Source organism: Rhopalosiphum padi, chromosome 2 (genome assembly GCF_020882245.1).
Source record: "Rhopalosiphum padi isolate XX-2018 chromosome 2, ASM2088224v1, whole genome shotgun sequence".
Taxonomy (NCBI): domain Eukaryota; kingdom Metazoa; phylum Arthropoda; class Insecta; order Hemiptera; family Aphididae; genus Rhopalosiphum; species Rhopalosiphum padi.
The window spans coordinates 79,111,958-79,130,072 of NC_083598.1; the positions used below are offsets into that span (position 1 = coordinate 79,111,958).

The following is an 18,115-nucleotide window of genomic DNA, read 5'->3' on the forward strand; positions in this document are numbered from 1 at the left end:
TTTTGTGACATGCAAACGAAGTTTTTTTTCTTCAATGAGGAGGTTGAAAAATTGGTTGCGAAGCGGCATGTTACAGCAGTGCTTATATTAGTAATTTAACTATTTAAGTATCTTGTATAGTAAAATTACTAGAATTCATATTATATGTACAATGTACGTAAAAGTTTTAAGTTCCTTCTAATAATATTTATAAACTATGACTAAATAATGATCATTGTTATACATTGTTTAAAATTTAAATATGTAGTTTAGTCCAAATTTGAGCTTCAAATATACATACAAAAAGTAATCGTATTTTAATACTAATATAATATATATATAGATATTTTAGTTTTAGACGTTTTAGTATAATTGAATTACAATAAGGAATTTTGTATTACATTTTCAAACATTTTTACTCAATTATATATTTCAATATTTTGTATTGGCATTAATAAAAAAATACAAAAAAAAAATAATAATAATTTGAAATATCTTTAAATAGCCTAAAATATACCATTATTTTTTTTTAATTTCCAACAATAAAACAAAACTAATTTAGTTAAATATTGGTTTTGCGTAAAATTTCATGTTTTTCTTAGAAAGGTATTTGGAATATTTACTTTTGACCCTCCCATCAGTCACACCGGCCACCAACAAAAAGGACAAACTAGATCCAATTTACTGTCAGGAAGCTCCATCGATGTTGATGAAAGATACTCAGAGCTTTTTTCGACTAGAAATATTGTCATCAGAAAAGAAAAAAGGTGGGCAATTGGATTTCGCTCTTCTGTATATAGTAGTGATGGAGAGTAGGTCACTATAATGGATATGTTAAATTTGAATGCAATTATACGTATCATTGTATACGAAAAACGATTCTGAACGGAGATGATTTGTCAGTCTAGGATAATTAATAAAATATATTATATTATTAGTAAAATTAATAATTTTAAAATTTTTTCTATATTGACGCTGGAATTTTTTTTTACAGTTACTTGAAGGAAAACTTATGGATAACCGTATATAGGGTTTTTTAACCTTAGGTATAAATCGTAATAATTTTACAAATTTTCGCAATTTTTATATATTTTGTAAACGTTTGAACTTTAAATGCTTATAAACAAAAAATGTGACTAACGATTTTTGATTTTTTTTAGTACGATAAGTACATTTTATAATAAAACTTGTATTAAATTTTAAAGATTTTTTGGATAGCCAATTTTTTTTTACAGTCATTTAAAAAAAAAAAAACTTAAAAAAATCGAAAATTTCAATTGTCTATATTTAATCGTAAATAGATAACGTTAATATAAACATATGGTGAAAATTTCAAGTATTTATAATGTTTTGTTTTTGAGTTACAGCAAAATAAAAAAATCGATTTTGTCAAAAACTGGTTATGCGTAAAAATTTCCATTTTTCCGTCACTTTTTTAGGGTTTTTCCTAACGCTTTTGAAAACTACTGGAAATATTTTACTTTTGACTCCCCATTTCCCCAAAGTAAATGAATTTTCCTTTTCAAAGAGGGGCTGAAGTCAATAATCAAAGCATTATTTCTAAATCGTGATGACCGACATAAAAAAAAAAAACATACATCATTGTAAAATCAATACATTCCTTTCTTCGTTCAGAACCTAAAAATATATATATCATTAAAAAATGAATACATTATTGATCACTTCTTTCAGAATTGGAAAAAAGGAAATTCAGGAGTATGGAGCCAATAAAATATACATAATCTTAATCCGTGCATGATGCTAAATAATTAAAATTAAAATAATTTTGAATAATCTCTTGTATAATAATCACCTCCATAACGCATGCATAATATTTTCTATTTTTTTTATACCTGCTTTTTACACTCCAAAAGTGTAATAACTAATAAGTATAGTATAATATATAATATATATTATATTATTATATAATAATTAAATAGGTACTATTTTAGATTGTACCTATAATATTATAGGTAATGTAAGATAATTAGAATAATTAGAATACGGTAGTAAAGCTATTGAATATTCTTAAGGTTAGATACATAACAAAAATTGTTATAGTTGTAATTTTATAAATCGTGATTTAAATATCTAATCCTTACTCCTTAGGGCTTAGATTTTAAAGTGTAATATTAGTTTTTAGTTAATTGCATTAATTCTTCCACCGCTGCTATCGCTGTGGTGGATTCGTGGCATTTGTATGGATCACTTTTAGCTTGGTGGACTACAGTAAGTTTGCAGCACTGTAGTTGTTAGTCTCCGATTTATGATAAGTACGGGTGCGAAGTCGCGAAGATGACAATAACAACCTTGGGTCGTTTCCAAGTCTCATAACTTTTGTTGAGAAAAAAACGGCAGCGATTTTAATAGACACAGTACGACAAAAGGATTGCGTAAAATGAACTTTTGGAGTTGACAGTTTCGTCACCGTTGCCGTAGTATAGTGTTATTCTTCATTGATCATCGATTGTTTATCGTAGTACATTTGTGCGTAAAAATCCATCAACAATGTCTACGCCAGCTAGGAGGAGATTGATGAGAGATTTCAAAAGGTAAAAACTTGATTGTGATCATATTATCGGACGACTAAAAATAATCATATTGTTTTCACACATCACGTCCCTATTTGTTACTAAAACCTATTGATATTAGATTGCAGGAAGATCCGCCGACTGGTGTAAGTGGAGCACCTACTGACAATAATATTATGATTTGGAATGCAGTTATATTTGGGTAAAGCTGTGAAGCTATATTTGCTGTAATGTTGACAAAAGACAAAAATTCTATGGTTCAAACATTTTTTTAGGCCACATGATACACCATTTGAAGATGGTACATTTAAATTAACTATCGAGTTCACTGAAGAATATCCAAATAAAGCACCAACAGTAAGATTTGTATCAAAAATGTTTCATCCAAATGTATATGCTGATGGTGGTATATGCCTAGACATATTACAAAATAGATGGAGCCCTACATATGATGTATCTGCCATACTAACTTCAATTCAAGTACTTACTAAAAAAATAAATATAATTTTAAATAAGTACATCTACTTTATTGGGCCCCTTCGTGTTTAATAGATTAATGATTATGAATAAATTGTTTTTAATCTTACAATTTACACAGACATCATACAATTGCATGCTTTATATTGTCTATAGTTATGTCTGGTATAGAAAAGATAAGAAATACCATGAGTGATTTAATAATAATAAATTAACCAAAAATTATTTTTAGCATCAGGTACTGTTAATATTATTATCATTAATTAAATTTGAAATAAGTATTTCTTATCCATTTGTTAATGGTTCTTCTCTATCCCTAAATATTTTTAATTCCTAAACCATTATTTTTATGTAAAGGTGCCTAATAAAGTAGATATTTTATTAACACATTTATTTTACAACATTATTTTTATTATTTAGTCATTACTTAGTGATCCAAATCCAAATTCGCCAGCCAATTCAATGGCCGCTCAGTTATACAAGGAAAATCGACGTGAATATGAAAAAAGAGTGAAGGCTTGTGTAGAACAGAGTTTCATTGATTAATTTTTTTTTTTAAATGCTTACATTTTCATCTTTAGTATTTATCAAATATTAAGAAAAATAAATATATTTATATATATGTTTATGTAAAATATGTATTTACATTTCCAAAATTCAATATTTTTATTTTATAAATTTAATTTTTCTTTTATTTGGTAAACCATTGTTATATTTTGTGGCTTAAAACTAACATTATAAATGTATAATATAATTTAAAAATAAAATGATTTAACATGTTTGAAATAATTAAATCAATTAGAAATATTTAATAAAATGAGCTAAATTATTAGTTCCACAATTCTACCTATTGATGTCTAGTCTTAATAGAACTGTAAGTATAATTAAGTGTATATATTTCAGTGTTATTTAAAATTATATTCAAGTAGTTCAATTTCTTTGTTAATTGAGAACCAACTCACTGAGTGATATATTAAAAATAATGATTATTAACACATAACTTATCAGTGATCATATTGATTTTTAATTTTTAGAATTATAAGCCATATTTATTAAAATACTATCTTATATTCCAAAGTTTTGAAAACAATAAGAATTGCAATAACATAATTTGTGGTTAGGTTTAAATCTTTAAGAAAATTTCATATACCTATTTAATATTAATATTTGTTTCCACTATTGCAAATTTACTATTTCATAGTCACCGAAAAACCGCCCATAGGTTATTGTAGTTATATCATAGTGCAGCGTTTCTCAAACTGTAGGGTGAACCTCTATTGGAAAGTAAAAGTACTTAACAAACAAAGGGGATGCGGGGCAAATATTTTTATTGTATACACTATAAAGAAATAAAAAATGTTTCGTTGATACACATGATTCACATAAATGGACATTCAAAGTGTGGTTCTTTTATTTTTGGGAATGTGTGAACCAAGAAAGTTTGGGAACCACTATCATAAAATATAAGTAAATAATATTTGATATTTAATTTGTGAATAATATCTGAACTTTAGTTAAATATATATTTTTTTTGAAATTATTTTATTATATTCTTTGTTCAAAATAATAATTTAAAATTATGATATGTTAGTAAAATACATTTAGTTCATTATATTATTTGAATATTTCATATTAAATTATTCTCCAAAAATTATAAGAAAACATTGATTACAAAAATTTAATTATAAAAATATTTATAATTTATTCACATGTACTTATATCAATCATTAATGTAAACATTTTTTATATTTGGTTTGTTTGTAAAATATAATATGTAATATATTTTTAAGGTGAAATTCATTCAAAATTTGATTTCTAAAGTAATAATTTAACAACAATTTCAAATATCTTAAATAGATAAGAACACAATATGAACTTAATAAAATTGAGGTAAACAAGATCACCACCAGTCTCAGTTGTTATGCATAAAGCATTTGTTTTGTCCATGATGTTTGTGAAGTATAAATATTTAAAAGCGCGCTAATTAAATAATTTTTTACAACATTATATTTTCATGATCAATTTTGTTCTTGATTCACCTGATTACCAATATTAACTTGAAGTTCTTCATGATGTCTTTCTTTCTTTAAAAGTGTTATTGATATATCATTTTCGGAAATATCATTTGATATATCCAAATTATATGTATTGACCTAATTTAATAGAATTTTATTAATTAAATATATTAAATAATTTTCAATATACATACCATCATTAACAAAGACAAAAAATATCTAGCAACTTCTTCTTTGTCTAGTCCTCCAACTAATTCTCTAAATAATTTTTTTTCTCCTATAAATTCAAAGCAGCTTAATATACGTGTTCCATATTCATGTACATCAAATTCTGTTCTTTTTTCTTCTTCTTCCAATATAGGACGCAGGTTATTATGCCATTCTTGTACTCGTTGCCGCATTTTCAATTGTTCATTCATCTAAAATAATAAAAAATAAAATAATTTTTATTTTATAAAGTGAAAAATTCAATTTACCATTTCTATTTGATTTTGTTCGTGTTTCTGCATATCTAATGCATTTCTTTGATATGATTGGAAATTTTCGATATTGGCATCCTCAATAGGTTCTTCATTTTCTTGTTGGTCAACATCTCCAAATAAGTCATTGTCGTCATGAATTGGACTATCAAAGCCTATAAATCCTGGTTCCTCTGCACATCAGTTCAATAACATATCATAATTTCACTTATAAAAATTATAAATATATTTTATATAGCATTATTTGTAATTTTATATGTTAAACCATTCTATAATTTTAGAAATGTAGTTGAAAATTATGGTATCTACTAAAAGTATTTTTTAAATTATTGGTGTATGAAGTATAGCATAAATAATTTTTTATGGTAAATTATGATTTAATCATTATTATTGTAAAGATCAATTGATAGTATAACAGCATTCAACACCAAACATCTTTGTACATATTTTATAAGATATACAATATTCTGTATCAAACAGTTTTTAATTTACTTAAATGTAAAAATGTTATTACATATTTTAGGAATATAGGAAATAATATATTATTATTTGTAATTCTTTTTGTTTGATATTACAGCTTCAAACAATGCAAGAGCTTTGGAAAGAATTATTTTATTTGGTATGCTGTTGTAGTGTGGTTCTATTTTTAATAAATTGATTAAAGATATTTTTTTAAAAGAAAAATTGTATTCTAAATTGACTAAAAGCAAAATGGGGTAAACAATATAGTGTATACTGTATAGTATGAGATTACCAATAATTTAAGCTTGTGAGCATACAAGCTCTTATGTTTCTCTGAAAATTTGATAACAGAAAATGGGGGTAACATGCCTCTTAACTTTTCTTTTCCTTCAGTTTTTTTTTTTTTTTTATGAAAAAAGTACCTCCATTCTTATTATTTATAATATTGGTTCACAGTTTTTTAAAGTGGTTTATATTTTTATAACAATTAACTATAAACATATTTTATTGTAATAAATTAATAAATTCAGTATTTCTACCACCTAAATTTTTTTTCAATTCCTACATAAAACACTTGAAGCTGGTTAAAGAGCATCTAAACAAGTTTTAGTATATCATAATAATTATTTTAATGTTATACTACATACTATTGTTATTAATTTATAAGTCAATACCCAGTGTACAGTGAATAGGTTTATGATATATTTAGCTTAAAATTAATCGAAATATTTTGGACATTTAATTATATCTACTGAATAATAACAAACATAATGGGATAAGTTTAAATTCTCTACAAATAATATTTTTTGAATTACAACAAACTTCAATTATTATTATTTTTTTTTTTCAAATATCCCAATACCGTAACAATATGAATTTTAAATGTCAATAAAAAAAATGTTGTGGATAATAAACATTTTAAATATTCTTAGGTTGCTCAATAATTTATAAGGAACTGTATTAAATGTCCAACATTAAGTAGATATTAAAATATTATTTTTTAATGAATTTGTTAACTAAAAAACAGTTGGTATATAAATTCAATAATTTGTTTAAATTCTTCTTCTAAATAAAACTTCAAACACTCATTAGAAATTAATGTGCATTTATAATACATTATTTTTTATAGAAAATCTTATGGCCAATCATAAAAACTGTTATAAGCATTGCACAGAAAAAATAAAAACTAAAAATATCTTTAATTTTGAATATATAAATAGCTCAAAAAGAACAAAAGTATTTTGAGTTATATAAGGTGTAATAAAACTATTTAACAAACTTACATTACAAATGTTACTATATTTGTTAAATAGTCTGCTACACTCTGTATATTTCCAATATAAATATTTGATGAGCATTTTAGAAATCTACTGTTATAAATTTATGAATTACAAAAAAATAACAAAATCAAACATACCACCATTTTTTAATTTTTCTTCCATTTCTTTATCATGATCTAAACATAAATTATGTTATTAGTAAGTATTAATTCTATTAAAAACTCATAAATTAAATTAAATTTTGAAAACTTACAATCAAATCGTTCTTTTTCTTCAGCTGAAAAACCAATGAAAATACTTGTATTAATATATTGTTTAGAAGAAATATTAGTTAAATATTTTTAACATTACCTATAGTACGCTTTTTTTTAATTTTAGCTGTTTCAGATCTCTGAACTTCCAGTGCATCATGGATAAGTTGTCTAAATACAGTATCGGCATATAAACCAGATTTTAGTCTAAACATTTGACATGTTAATTCTGCCACAGTATATGTTGGTAACCACATCGCACCGTCCTAGAAATTTTTCACATTAAATAAAACAAAAAATAATGAAGTTTAACTTAGATAAGCCATTGCTTTGAGTTGATCATTATATGACAGCTATTATGCATGAGTAGCCTATTATTTTTCACTGATTATTATAAATAAAATGTTATTAAGAAAAAAAATCAATTGAAAAATATTTTAACCCACATAGAAATTACAGATAATTTACGAGAATATCCCAATAGAACAATAATACAAGAGAAATTAAAAAAATGGCACAACTTTATAAAATTAAAAAAAAATAGTGGCTGTCATAAATCTATGCCTATAATTTATAAACTCATAACTATTCAGTAAGAAATAAATTAAAAATTTGACACAAGTATCTACATCACAAAAGTATAAGACTCAATATAGAGGCACAAAAGAATACAAGAACTAAATAATATAATAACAAATGGAAACATGTTTAACTATATTACTGTCATATTGTCAAACATACAACCAATGAATTACATATAACATAGTAGAATACCATATAGATTTTTACACTAATCATATTAGCCATAAATTACATAAGTATAAAATGCTCATAGATTTTTGTTAATAATTTAAATTTTTAGTGTAGAAGCTTCTACCAAACTTCTTTCAAAAAATTAAAAATTACACACCAAAATAGATAAAAGAAATGGAATTCATTTTTTCAGTGCAATGTGCAAAGCATAATTTTCATTAAGAAAACAGACTAAATAAAGGATTTCCAAATCCACGATATATTATTTTATAACCTATATTTAAATTGTAATATATCGTTATTTTACATGATTACGTAAAAACAGGCACGGCGCTAAGGGGGGGGGGGGCAAGGTGGGGCTCTAGCCCACCCAGAAAACAGTTCAGCCCCCTCGCCAACCCCCAACTGAAAAATATGTATGATACAATTAAGTTAAATTTTTTATAAATTAAAAATATTTGCCCTACTCTGCTCTCCCTGGAAAAAAATTCTAAATTTTTGATACGCTTATAAAATTTTTTCTATATGACACTAGATTTTTTTTTTTACAGATTTTTGAAGAAAAAGTTATGGAAAACCTTGTTTTTGAATTTTTTAACTATTTTTAATTTTTTAAAAATTTCCATTTTTCCGTTACTTTTTTAAGGTTTTCCTGACGCTTTTGAAAACTACTGGACATTTTTTACTTTTGACCCCTTGAAGTACCAACTAGTTTCATTTTCCTTTTCAAAGAGGGGCTGAAGTCAAAAATCAAAGCATTATTTCTACTCCAAAACGTGATGACAGACACAAAAAAAAATACATCATTGTAAAATCAATACATTCCTCATTCTGTTCAGAATCTAAAATGCAACTATACCACTGATTATTACTTATTAATTTTTAAAAATAACAATTAAAGTCTCAATTCTTTAGATGGTTTCTTATTTAAAAAACACTAATTATAAAAAGAGAGAAAATATTCATCAAATATCTACCCATTAGTTACTTTTTATAAGAGTAAAATTAATAAATTAACTAAATACTACATTATCTATAATATATATTATAGATCTTATATGATAAACATTTACTTACTTCTTTTTTAGATCCTTTTTTCTTTACACAAGGTTTGTCTACATAATTATTATCCTTAATATTTAAAACTGGAGCCCATACATCTTCAGTATTTTGAGGTATTTGACTAACATTCAATATATTTACTGGACTATAAAATAATATAAGCATCATCATAAGAGTGAAAGTTATAATTAAAGTATTTTATTTACTTTGGTAGCATTGCATTAGCAACACAAACTTCATCAGTAACAGTCTGATCAAAAATGACTGGGTCTGGAGTACTCGGAAGTATTTCATCAATATCATCAATTTCCATTAAATTCATTGGTAACTAAATAATTATAATTATCTAATTAAAAAATAATCTCAAATAAGCTAAAATATATGTTAATAATAATATTATACTGGGTCAGTGCTTTTTCGATAATTGAGAGGAGTTGCAGATTTTGGATCTTCATTGGTGGGACAATCAAATTCCTCATTTACAGCCAAATCACGATTTAAAGGATAATTTATCCTTAAAAAAAATAAATCTAATTAAAAAAAATGCAATCCACATAATTATTTTCTGTAATATTCTTACATATAATCATATTTCTTTCCAATATTTTCTCCATTTCCAATACAGATATAAGGCAATATTTTAGAATACTTATTATCTACTTTTATATTGGCATTTAATACAATTCTTTGTACAGGTGGTTTTTTACTCAAATTTATTACTTTGCAGTCAAAAATTTTCACTATAAAAAAATGTACAATTTTAAATTATTTATTGATAACAGTTATACTATAGTAAATATACTTACATGTTCCAACAATTTGCCCTTTAATTGGTTCAAAAGAGGAATAAAATTTGACCTTTTTTTCTTTTTTCTTTTTTTTATTTCCTACATCATTTTCTGTATCATAATCTACTTCAATATTTTCATTTATTCGACTATTATAAAAAACAAAAATTTAGTGATTTACATTTAGAATCAAATCATAACAATGGAAAAAATATTATTATTTATATCAACTATATTTTAAAGATTAGTTCCTACTTATAATTCAAAAAATTTAATTAACAACTATCAAATATTGATTGAGTATTGAAAGGCAGTTGTTTGTCTGATTGGTTATTAAAAAGACACAATAATAAGGCAAAGATTTTTTTTAATAGAAAAGGACAATCAAAAGTTATGTTTGATATAGTAAAACAGAATACTAAAAATAATTGAATGAGAAACCAAATTATTACTTCCATTTGGGGAATGAGTTTTATTAAAATTAGATTCAAAAGAAGATAATTATACCTATGCTAAGAAATGTAATAATATTGAATTGGGGATTGGAGAGAAAATGTATTTATGATGTTTAAAATTGGTTGGTACAAAGAACCAAATAATATATTAAAAGTAAGATTAAAACTCACTAAGCTCGGAATTTTCCAATAAGTTTCATCATGACATCAATTAATTGATCAACTCTTTTTTGATAAATAAGTATGACATTTTGAATCATTAATGCAGCTTCTACAAATACTAAGGCACCTCCATCAGTAGATAATCTCAAATGATTCAAAAATGAATCCAAATCCTGAAAAAAAAAACATTACAAATACCTATAACATGTGAAATACTATTTTTGTTGTATAGAGGTTTAGAATTACCTTGATAAGATCATATTGAAGAGGTTCACATTGCTTTTTTTTTATGATTGATTCAATAGGTCGTAATAAGTTTTTAAATGCTTCATCAAAATCACTATCGTCTTGATATTTACGTACAGAAATTTCTGCTGAAAATAAATTTTTTTATGAAACTTACATTTACGGTTTTATCCGGTATCACAAATATAATATTTTATAAAAATACGTACCATTTGATTCATTTTTTGAAATATTGTTCATTCTGGTATGTTATCTTGAAGGGCAAAAATATAAATAGTACAAATTCTGAAATTTAAATTATAATAATTACTAATTAGTTTATTAAAAAAAAAACAGATCTAGCAATTAATTTAAAAATTAATAATAACAGTATACAAAACACTAGATAGATCTCACATTATTCACCTGGCTTCTGTCAAGATTACATTATTATTTTTAGTTTTAGTTTTAAAGATAAAACTTTTGAATTGTTTCTGAAAATAGCTCTAAACTTTGTTTAAGTTAAGAAACATAGTTGGCGGTGACAAATTTTCATCAAGCATGGATCAGGCAACACCTATGGTCATCCCCACTGAGTTGCCATTTATATGCTTACCATGTAGTTTAAACATGTCCATGTACATTAATTAGCACCGACTGTATTTTAACTTGAATAGAGTATATTTAATAGATTAAAGAATATTTTAAAATTTTATTTTCGGGTAATTTTTTAGAATCATGCCTAAAATAGTACAATGCTAAAAAAGTACTTAAAATAATTTCAGTCAAAGACAACACATGTGGTGGTGACCTCTTAATTAATAAAAATAAATATATATTTTATAATACGTAGGTAATTTAAAACTACAATAGGCAAACACTGACTCTATACCTTAAGTTTTTGGCCCTTACCAGTTTTAAATCACATTTCATAATATCATAGGCACTTGTTTAAAAAAAAATATATATGATCACACTAATACACTATTGTAACAAATCATTAAAATGCTATATTTTTATTTGCATATTTTATCAATTTTAACTTACTTAATTATTTCTGAGATGTAACTAAAAATTTAAATTTTAAAGAGATACTAAAGATTTGTTTTGTATTTATAAATAGAATAAAAGAAACAACATCATTTAAGTTTTACTTATAAGTTTATCATTATTTATTAAAATTGATTAATACATCTGTTCAATTGTACAAAAACTATTTTCAAACCGTTGAATATTATTAACTATGTATGAAGTATTAATAATATAAGAATATTAATTCAATTAATTCATTCACCAATGACATTTTAATCTGGTTGCAATTTCCTCTAAAAATGATATATGATTGGCATATAATTTCAGATTTCTATCTAAATCTACCCATTTCACTCCAACTGCATCATCTCCTGCCTGAAGTTTTAATATTCCTACATTAACTCCTTTCTCATCATGAAAAAGAGTTGCAATGGTTTCCATCCAAGCATTATCAGTGTTTCTAGGATCGTCAACGTATCCCTGATAAATTTCTACGCCTTCGTTAAATATTTTCTCTATTTCCTTTTTTATTTTAATAACATCTTCTTCAGATTTTTGCAACAAGTCCATAGCTTCCTCCATGAATTCTCTCTTCAAAGTAGTTGAAATTATTTCTCCAGAATCAACCATACCACCAGGTAATGCCCATTCACCAGAATCTTTTCTTTGAATAGCAACAAACTGAAGAATAGGTTTACCACTGATTTTATCAATTACATGTTCGTCGTTAAATTTTTTCCAACGAGTAACAATTGGATCAGCTGCATGATTTGGGCCCCAACGTCCAAGAACTCCACGGCCGATTATACCAGTTCGACCACAAGGGTTCAGGGGATAGCCATTTTTAATTTCATACATCCCAGTCAAACTAATTCTATTAATATAACCATCAATAGTATTCCAACTGGGTTGGAAATCAAATACACTCAAATCTTGATCAGCCCATGGTTGACCAACAACACATGTAGATGTAAACAATGTTGGATTATACACAGGATATAGAGAATTCCAACTAACTTTATCATCTGGTACATGAAATCGAACAATTTTTCCATCTGTTTTAGGATAAATGTTGTTTCTACATTTAATGTGGAACATGATTTTGGCGAGCATTTGCTTTTTTTCTAGTAACAATAAAAATAAATAACTTATGGTGGAATTTATAAGTTATTTTATTATACATAACAATGTATAATATTATAATATACAGAATATATATGAATATGTTGTTTTCAAATAATAAATACATTAGTGTTTGGGTAAGTACAGTAGAATTTAGATGATAATCAGCTCAAAACCTAATCTACATGAATACATGATTTATATTTAATTTATTAGTATGTATACATATAGTATACAGGGTCTATCTGATACTCTTATGTCAATCAGCCATTGTGTATTAGTTTTTAATGGTTAAGCAATGAAATATGTACATTTTAAAAAATGGAAAAATATATATAGTGTAAAATATAAAAATAAAAATGATTATCACTAAAACTAAGTTTTAATCTCTGTATTAAGTGTAATAGTATAAGTACTGGAACTATGGTCAAAATTATGAAAGAACTATATTAAAATAAATTCAACTATATATTTTATCAATAGCTGTATTTTATTTTGTAATTAACCTTAGAACCTAATTATTTATTAACTTATTACACATTATTACTTATCATATGTTTAAATTAACTTTACAATAGGAACATAATTTTCTTTATCGTTCACTATAACTATTACTACACACTGAGTCAATGATAAAATCCAATAGATGTAACCATAGACATTGATGATTTGTAACATAATATGTATACAATTAATAAACTTTTATAGAACATTAAATTAATGACATTATTTATTTTTACTATTACTGTTATAATATAAAAAACTTGAATTATATCATTTAAAGACTAAATAAAGAAAATATTACTTATACATTAATAATTAATATAAATTTTAAGTAATATAAAAATGGCTGTTCAATTAAAAATTGGAAATGAAAATATTCCAATCAACATAATATGGTTACGTGACAACTGCAGGTAAAAATGATCATTAGTAAAATTGTATTTGGTTTTAATAGAAAAAAAAATTTTTTTATAAACATAATTTGATCATTTTTTTCAGGTGTTCAGAATGTTATGATCATGATAATAATTCTAGAAAAACATCCACTCAACAACTCCTTAAATTAATTAATATTAAAATTCAAGATTACACACAGGCAGATAATAATTTATGCATAGAGTGTTAGATTTATATATATATTATTTTAAAAACTACCAAAAGTTTCAAAAAGTATATATTTTTTTAAATTATAGGGTCTGATGGTCATAAATCCGTGTATTATACTAAATGGGTGATTGACACATGGACAGGAAATAAAATAAAAATTGAACCAAACTTTTGTTTTGGCAAGGAACTTGAGAAACTACCTGCAAAAGTATCTTATAACGATCTAACTCTAAAAGATTGTCTAAAAGAATTGATGAAATCAATTTTAAAATATGGTGTAGGAATTATTACAAATGCAAGTGAATATTATAAAATTATTATTAATTTTTATTTTAATAAGAGTAAATTGATAACATAAATTATTTATGTAAAAATAATTATATTAATAATTTCATAAATATTAAATTAATTAATAAATCAAAACTTAGTTCCTATGTAAGTATTTAATTAGTAATTAAAATGTAAAATTTATAAAGATATTACATTTTTTATCGAATTTATGAATTGGCTTAGTTTATTTTGCTTATTGTCAATTTATTTAATTGTATTTTTTAGTTTTAGTTTTATATCTTGATAAATTATCTAAAATCTAAACAGAAAACTTAATGGATAAATAATACCAAAGCCATGATTTTATTACTAAAAAGGGCAACAAGGCTAGTATAATATGGGATATAAATGTGATTGACGTATAGATCTTTATATAAAATACTGAGAATTTCAGAGGGTCAAATGCTTCTATACTCTGTCCAGTGAGAGAACACGCAGCAGCTTGACGATTATTCTGTGATATTCCACCGTAGTGGAATTATTAGTATCAATCTTGATAGCAGGGCGTAGGGTAACAAGTGGAGAAGTGCAGAATCAGCGTGTCCTCTTGCCGGATAAAGTATATTATAAATTATATCAAATAATTAAGAAACATTTTCTGATTATGATAATTTTATCAAAACTAATTGCTATAGTTTTTGATCATTTTAATGCCTAGAAAAACATAACCGTTTTTAAAATTATTATATTCATATACCTAGGTAGAACCAACATTGGAAGCTACAGAAAAATTGGTTAGGTTCATAGCACAGCCACAAAAAACTGTTTTTGGAACAATGTGGACAGTTGGAATTAATGAAAATCATAAAGATCCAGCATATTTAAATGGTCCATTAGTAGTACACAACGATAGCACATATTTCAATGAAAGTACAGGGTAAAAATATAAAATAAATAATCATAATACAAAAAACTTAATTTTTCTAATTTATGTATCAGATCAAACATAATTTCATATTTCAGGCTTCAAGTATTTCATATGTTTGAAAGGGATGTTAATGGTAAAGGAGGTTTAAGTACTATAGTTGATGGGTTTAAAGTAGCAGAAATATTAAAAAAAGAAAATCCATTACATTTTAAAAATCTTACTGAAATTGAAATAGAATCTGAATATATAGAACCTGGTTTTCATTATAAATGTAAAGGACCTGTTATAAAAATTGATCCTACAACAAAAGAAATATATCAAATAAGGTAAATTAATTATTTATTTTAATTTAATATTATATAATTGAATAATAATAATAATAAAATTAAAAAATAGATTCAATATATACGATCGCAGTCCACTCCCACCATCTCGTGTTGACGAGTTTTACAAAAGTTATGCTCATTTTATAGAAATATTGGAGAGAGAAGAGATGTATTGGAAACATTGTTTGAAGCCAGGAACTGTAATTATTTATAACAATTGGAGAATATTACATGGTAGAACATCTTTTACAGGGAAACGGATTTTTGGTGGTTGTTATGTATCAATGACTGAATTTTTAAGCAAAGCAAGAACATTACAATTAATATCATAACACTTATCAAAACGTAATATAGTAAAAATATTTAGAAATAAATACTGTTAAGTGTATTCAAATACTATAATATTATATTAATATTGGTATATACTTACAGTATTGTTATTGTAGTATTTTCAGAGAATGTAGAATTATATTGACATAATAAACAGTAATTTAATTTCTCATTACTTATAATTATAAATGTATAAGAATATAGTATTACTAATAAACTGATGGTTAATTTTTTAGTTGTAAAGTTATTAGAAATATTATTATTTATCAATAAATGAAATAATAATAAAAATAATTTTAAATAATGAATACAGTAATACAGTTAACTGGATAATTTTACGGAGAGCACTATTTAATAATTTGACTGTGCTTAATTTTCGATCGAGACAGTTACTTACAAAAATTATTAATTGGTAATTACAATATTTCGAATCTCAGTTTACATTATCGATAGTATAATCACAGAAAAACAAAACAACATCAAAGTTTACTTCAAAGGTTTTACCACTGTTTGCTTTCAATTCAAAAATTATAAAAATGCTTTCAAACAATGTAGCCGTATGTAACATAAATTAGAAATAAAAATAGTTAACACTGGGTGCATTTTAGCTTGTTATCAGACACTACGGAGTGGGGATAACTCTTATCATGGCGGCTCGTTTTAATTTTAGAATTTTAGATCATACGATTAAACTATATTATGCTTATTATTAAATATTAAGTTTAATGGTTTTAATATTCTAACATTCTAAGACCGTAGTTTTTATAAACGAGTGGTTGCTCCATATTGGACTTATGATCATTAATCAATAGTTTATCTCGCTATTCTATATCGATATATATATATATATTATATATACTATATAATATAGTTATTATAATATTATATTGTTCAAAGAAGAATGAACCACTCATACATCAGTCCAATATCATAGTTGATATCGCAGATATATAAAAATACTTTTATTAGTCTCGTTTTTGAAAAAAACAAAATATTTATTCATTATTTTTAATTATTATCATTGCCAATGTAATCTACAAAAACTTATAAATTATCAAGCTATAAGTAATAAAAAGATGAAATTTACCTAACATAAGATAATAAAATTTTGACTAAAATAAAATATTTGTTGTCAGTCAATAAAAAAAAGTTTCATTGTAAAGATAAGAGAAAAAAATATCTAAATTATGAAATATGATAGATACCAACGTGGATATATAGATTCCAATTAGGTACCTATCCAAGAGTTATTTGATAAAAATGTATATGATAAATGGTTTTTTTAAGTTACCTCTTTCGGCAAGTAAAAACTTAAGCGTCTTAAGCCCTTTTTATTGAAAACTAACTATCTATATTCACTGTGGTCTGTGACCATAGGATATTTCACCGTCACCACCAGACTAAACTTCACTACCTACTTTCAAATTTTTAATATTTATTCTCAATTAATCTTTTTTTTGTTAGTATAACTCAAAATTTAATAACTGTAGATACTTTAAATTTTCAACAAATGTTTATGTTGGTATTTTTTAAATTAAAATTGTATATTATTATCATAATGTAATGTAATCACTGAAAAAAGTTTTGTTAGTTACTAGAAAAATAGTTATAACGCTGTTATTGTTCTGTTAATGCTTCCTCACTACGAGTGAATCATGGAAAAAAGCCACGACATACAAATCATACAATATTCCACATTAGGAAAAAGTCAATTAATTAAAAAATAATAAAATTTAATAAAATATTATTTATAATTATTATAATAATATAATTTACAATATAATATTTAAAATTTTAATTACGGTACCGCAAAAAAATAACCCCAGAAAAAATTACCCCGAAAATTTAGTCCCCAAATTCAAAAACTCAGAAAAAATAATCCCATATGAGATTTTGTATAAGATTTTGCAAATTAATCTAAATAAGTATTATAAAGTATTATATTTTCATTGTGTATAATATAATTTATAAGTATAACATACGTACGTACTACGTCCCCACAAATAATGTTAAATTTGGATTCAATGATAAATTATTGTATACCTACCTATAGGACAGGTTATGTTATAGTGTTATAC

General features: G+C 24.6%; 4 protein-coding genes across 5 annotated transcripts; 2 read left to right on the plus strand and 2 right to left on the minus strand.

Annotated features, from left to right (window-relative positions):
* The first annotated feature begins 2,263 nt into the window (after positions 1-2,263).
* LOC132920146 (ubiquitin-conjugating enzyme E2-17 kDa) lies at positions 2,264-3,781 on the plus strand. The gene is made up of 4 exons (XM_060982311.1): positions 2,264-2,531; positions 2,632-2,712; positions 2,786-2,990; positions 3,408-3,781. The coding sequence occupies exons 1-4, from the start codon at positions 2,488-2,490 to the stop codon at positions 3,531-3,533; spliced, it is 456 nt and encodes a 151-aa protein (XP_060838294.1). The 5' UTR covers positions 2,264-2,487; the 3' UTR covers positions 3,534-3,781.
* Positions 3,782-4,664: 883 nt separating this feature from the next.
* LOC132920144 (condensin-2 complex subunit H2-like) lies at positions 4,665-16,497 on the minus strand. Of its 2 annotated transcripts, none has more exons than XM_060982309.1 (15): positions 16,138-16,497; positions 11,150-11,225; positions 10,941-11,065; positions 10,704-10,867; positions 10,096-10,226; positions 9,870-10,029; positions 9,692-9,803; positions 9,496-9,617; positions 9,305-9,434; positions 7,575-7,740; positions 7,477-7,500; positions 7,361-7,399; positions 5,479-5,654; positions 5,197-5,421; positions 4,665-5,140 (listed from the first exon to the last, which is right to left on the minus strand). In XM_060982309.1, exons 2-15 carry the CDS (start codon positions 11,178-11,180, stop codon positions 5,006-5,008), a joined length of 1,740 nt encoding a protein of 579 aa, XP_060838292.1. In that variant the 5' UTR covers positions 11,181-11,225; positions 16,138-16,497; the 3' UTR covers positions 4,665-5,005. The 2 variants fall into 2 exon arrangements, with proteins under 2 accessions (XP_060838292.1, XP_060838291.1); XM_060982308.1 differs by having other exon boundaries at positions 10,941-11,068.
* LOC132919090 (ADP-ribose pyrophosphatase, mitochondrial) lies at positions 12,210-13,049 on the minus strand. Its single transcript, XM_060980439.1, has one exon. It carries the CDS (start codon positions 13,047-13,049, stop codon positions 12,210-12,212), a length of 840 nt encoding a protein of 279 aa, XP_060836422.1.
* On the plus strand, positions 13,715-16,280 carry LOC132920145 (trimethyllysine dioxygenase, mitochondrial). Its single transcript, XM_060982310.1, has 6 exons — positions 13,715-13,990; positions 14,076-14,197; positions 14,270-14,482; positions 15,219-15,390; positions 15,477-15,707; positions 15,778-16,280. Exons 1-6 carry the CDS (start codon positions 13,920-13,922, stop codon positions 16,037-16,039), a joined length of 1,071 nt encoding a protein of 356 aa, XP_060838293.1. The 5' UTR covers positions 13,715-13,919; the 3' UTR covers positions 16,040-16,280.
* Positions 16,498-18,115: the final 1,618 nt, after the last annotated feature.

What these genes read in the sequence shown, in the direction of transcription:
- LOC132920146 (XM_060982311.1), top strand. Translation starts at nt 2,488, where the DNA reads ATGTCTACGCCAGCTAGGAGGAGATTGATGAGAGATTTCAAAAG. An exon ending in TTGATGAGAGATTTCAAAAG is followed by an intron (nt 2,532 to 2,631) that starts GTAAAAACTTGA and finishes TATTGATATTAG; the next exon opens with ATTGCAGGAAGATCCGCCGA. An exon ending in CCATACTAACTTCAATTCAA is followed by an intron (nt 2,991 to 3,407) that starts GTACTTACTAAA and finishes TTTATTATTTAG; the next exon opens with TCATTACTTAGTGATCCAAA.
- LOC132920144 (XM_060982308.1), bottom strand. Translation starts at nt 11,180, where the DNA reads ATGAACAATATTTCAAAAAATGAATCAAATG. An exon ending in TTCAATATGATCTTATCAAG is followed by an intron (nt 10,868 to 10,940) that starts GTAATTCTAAAC and finishes TTTTTTTTTCAG; the next exon opens with GATTTGGATTCATTTTTGAA. An exon ending in AGAAAAAGAACGATTTGATT is followed by an intron (nt 7,400 to 7,476) that starts GTAAGTTTTCAA and finishes ATTTATGTTTAG; the next exon opens with ATCATGATAAAGAAATGGAA.
- LOC132919090 (XM_060980439.1), bottom strand. Translation starts at nt 13,049, where the DNA reads ATGTTCCACATTAAATGTAGAAACAACATTTATCCTAAAACAGATGGA.
- LOC132920145 (XM_060982310.1), top strand. Translation starts at nt 13,920, where the DNA reads ATGGCTGTTCAATTAAAAATTGGAAATGAAAATATTCCAATCAACATA. An exon ending in TAATAATTTATGCATAGAGT is followed by an intron (nt 14,198 to 14,269) that starts GTTAGATTTATA and finishes TTTAAATTATAG; the next exon opens with GGTCTGATGGTCATAAATCC. An exon ending in TATTTCAATGAAAGTACAGG is followed by an intron (nt 15,391 to 15,476) that starts GTAAAAATATAA and finishes TTCATATTTCAG; the next exon opens with GCTTCAAGTATTTCATATGT.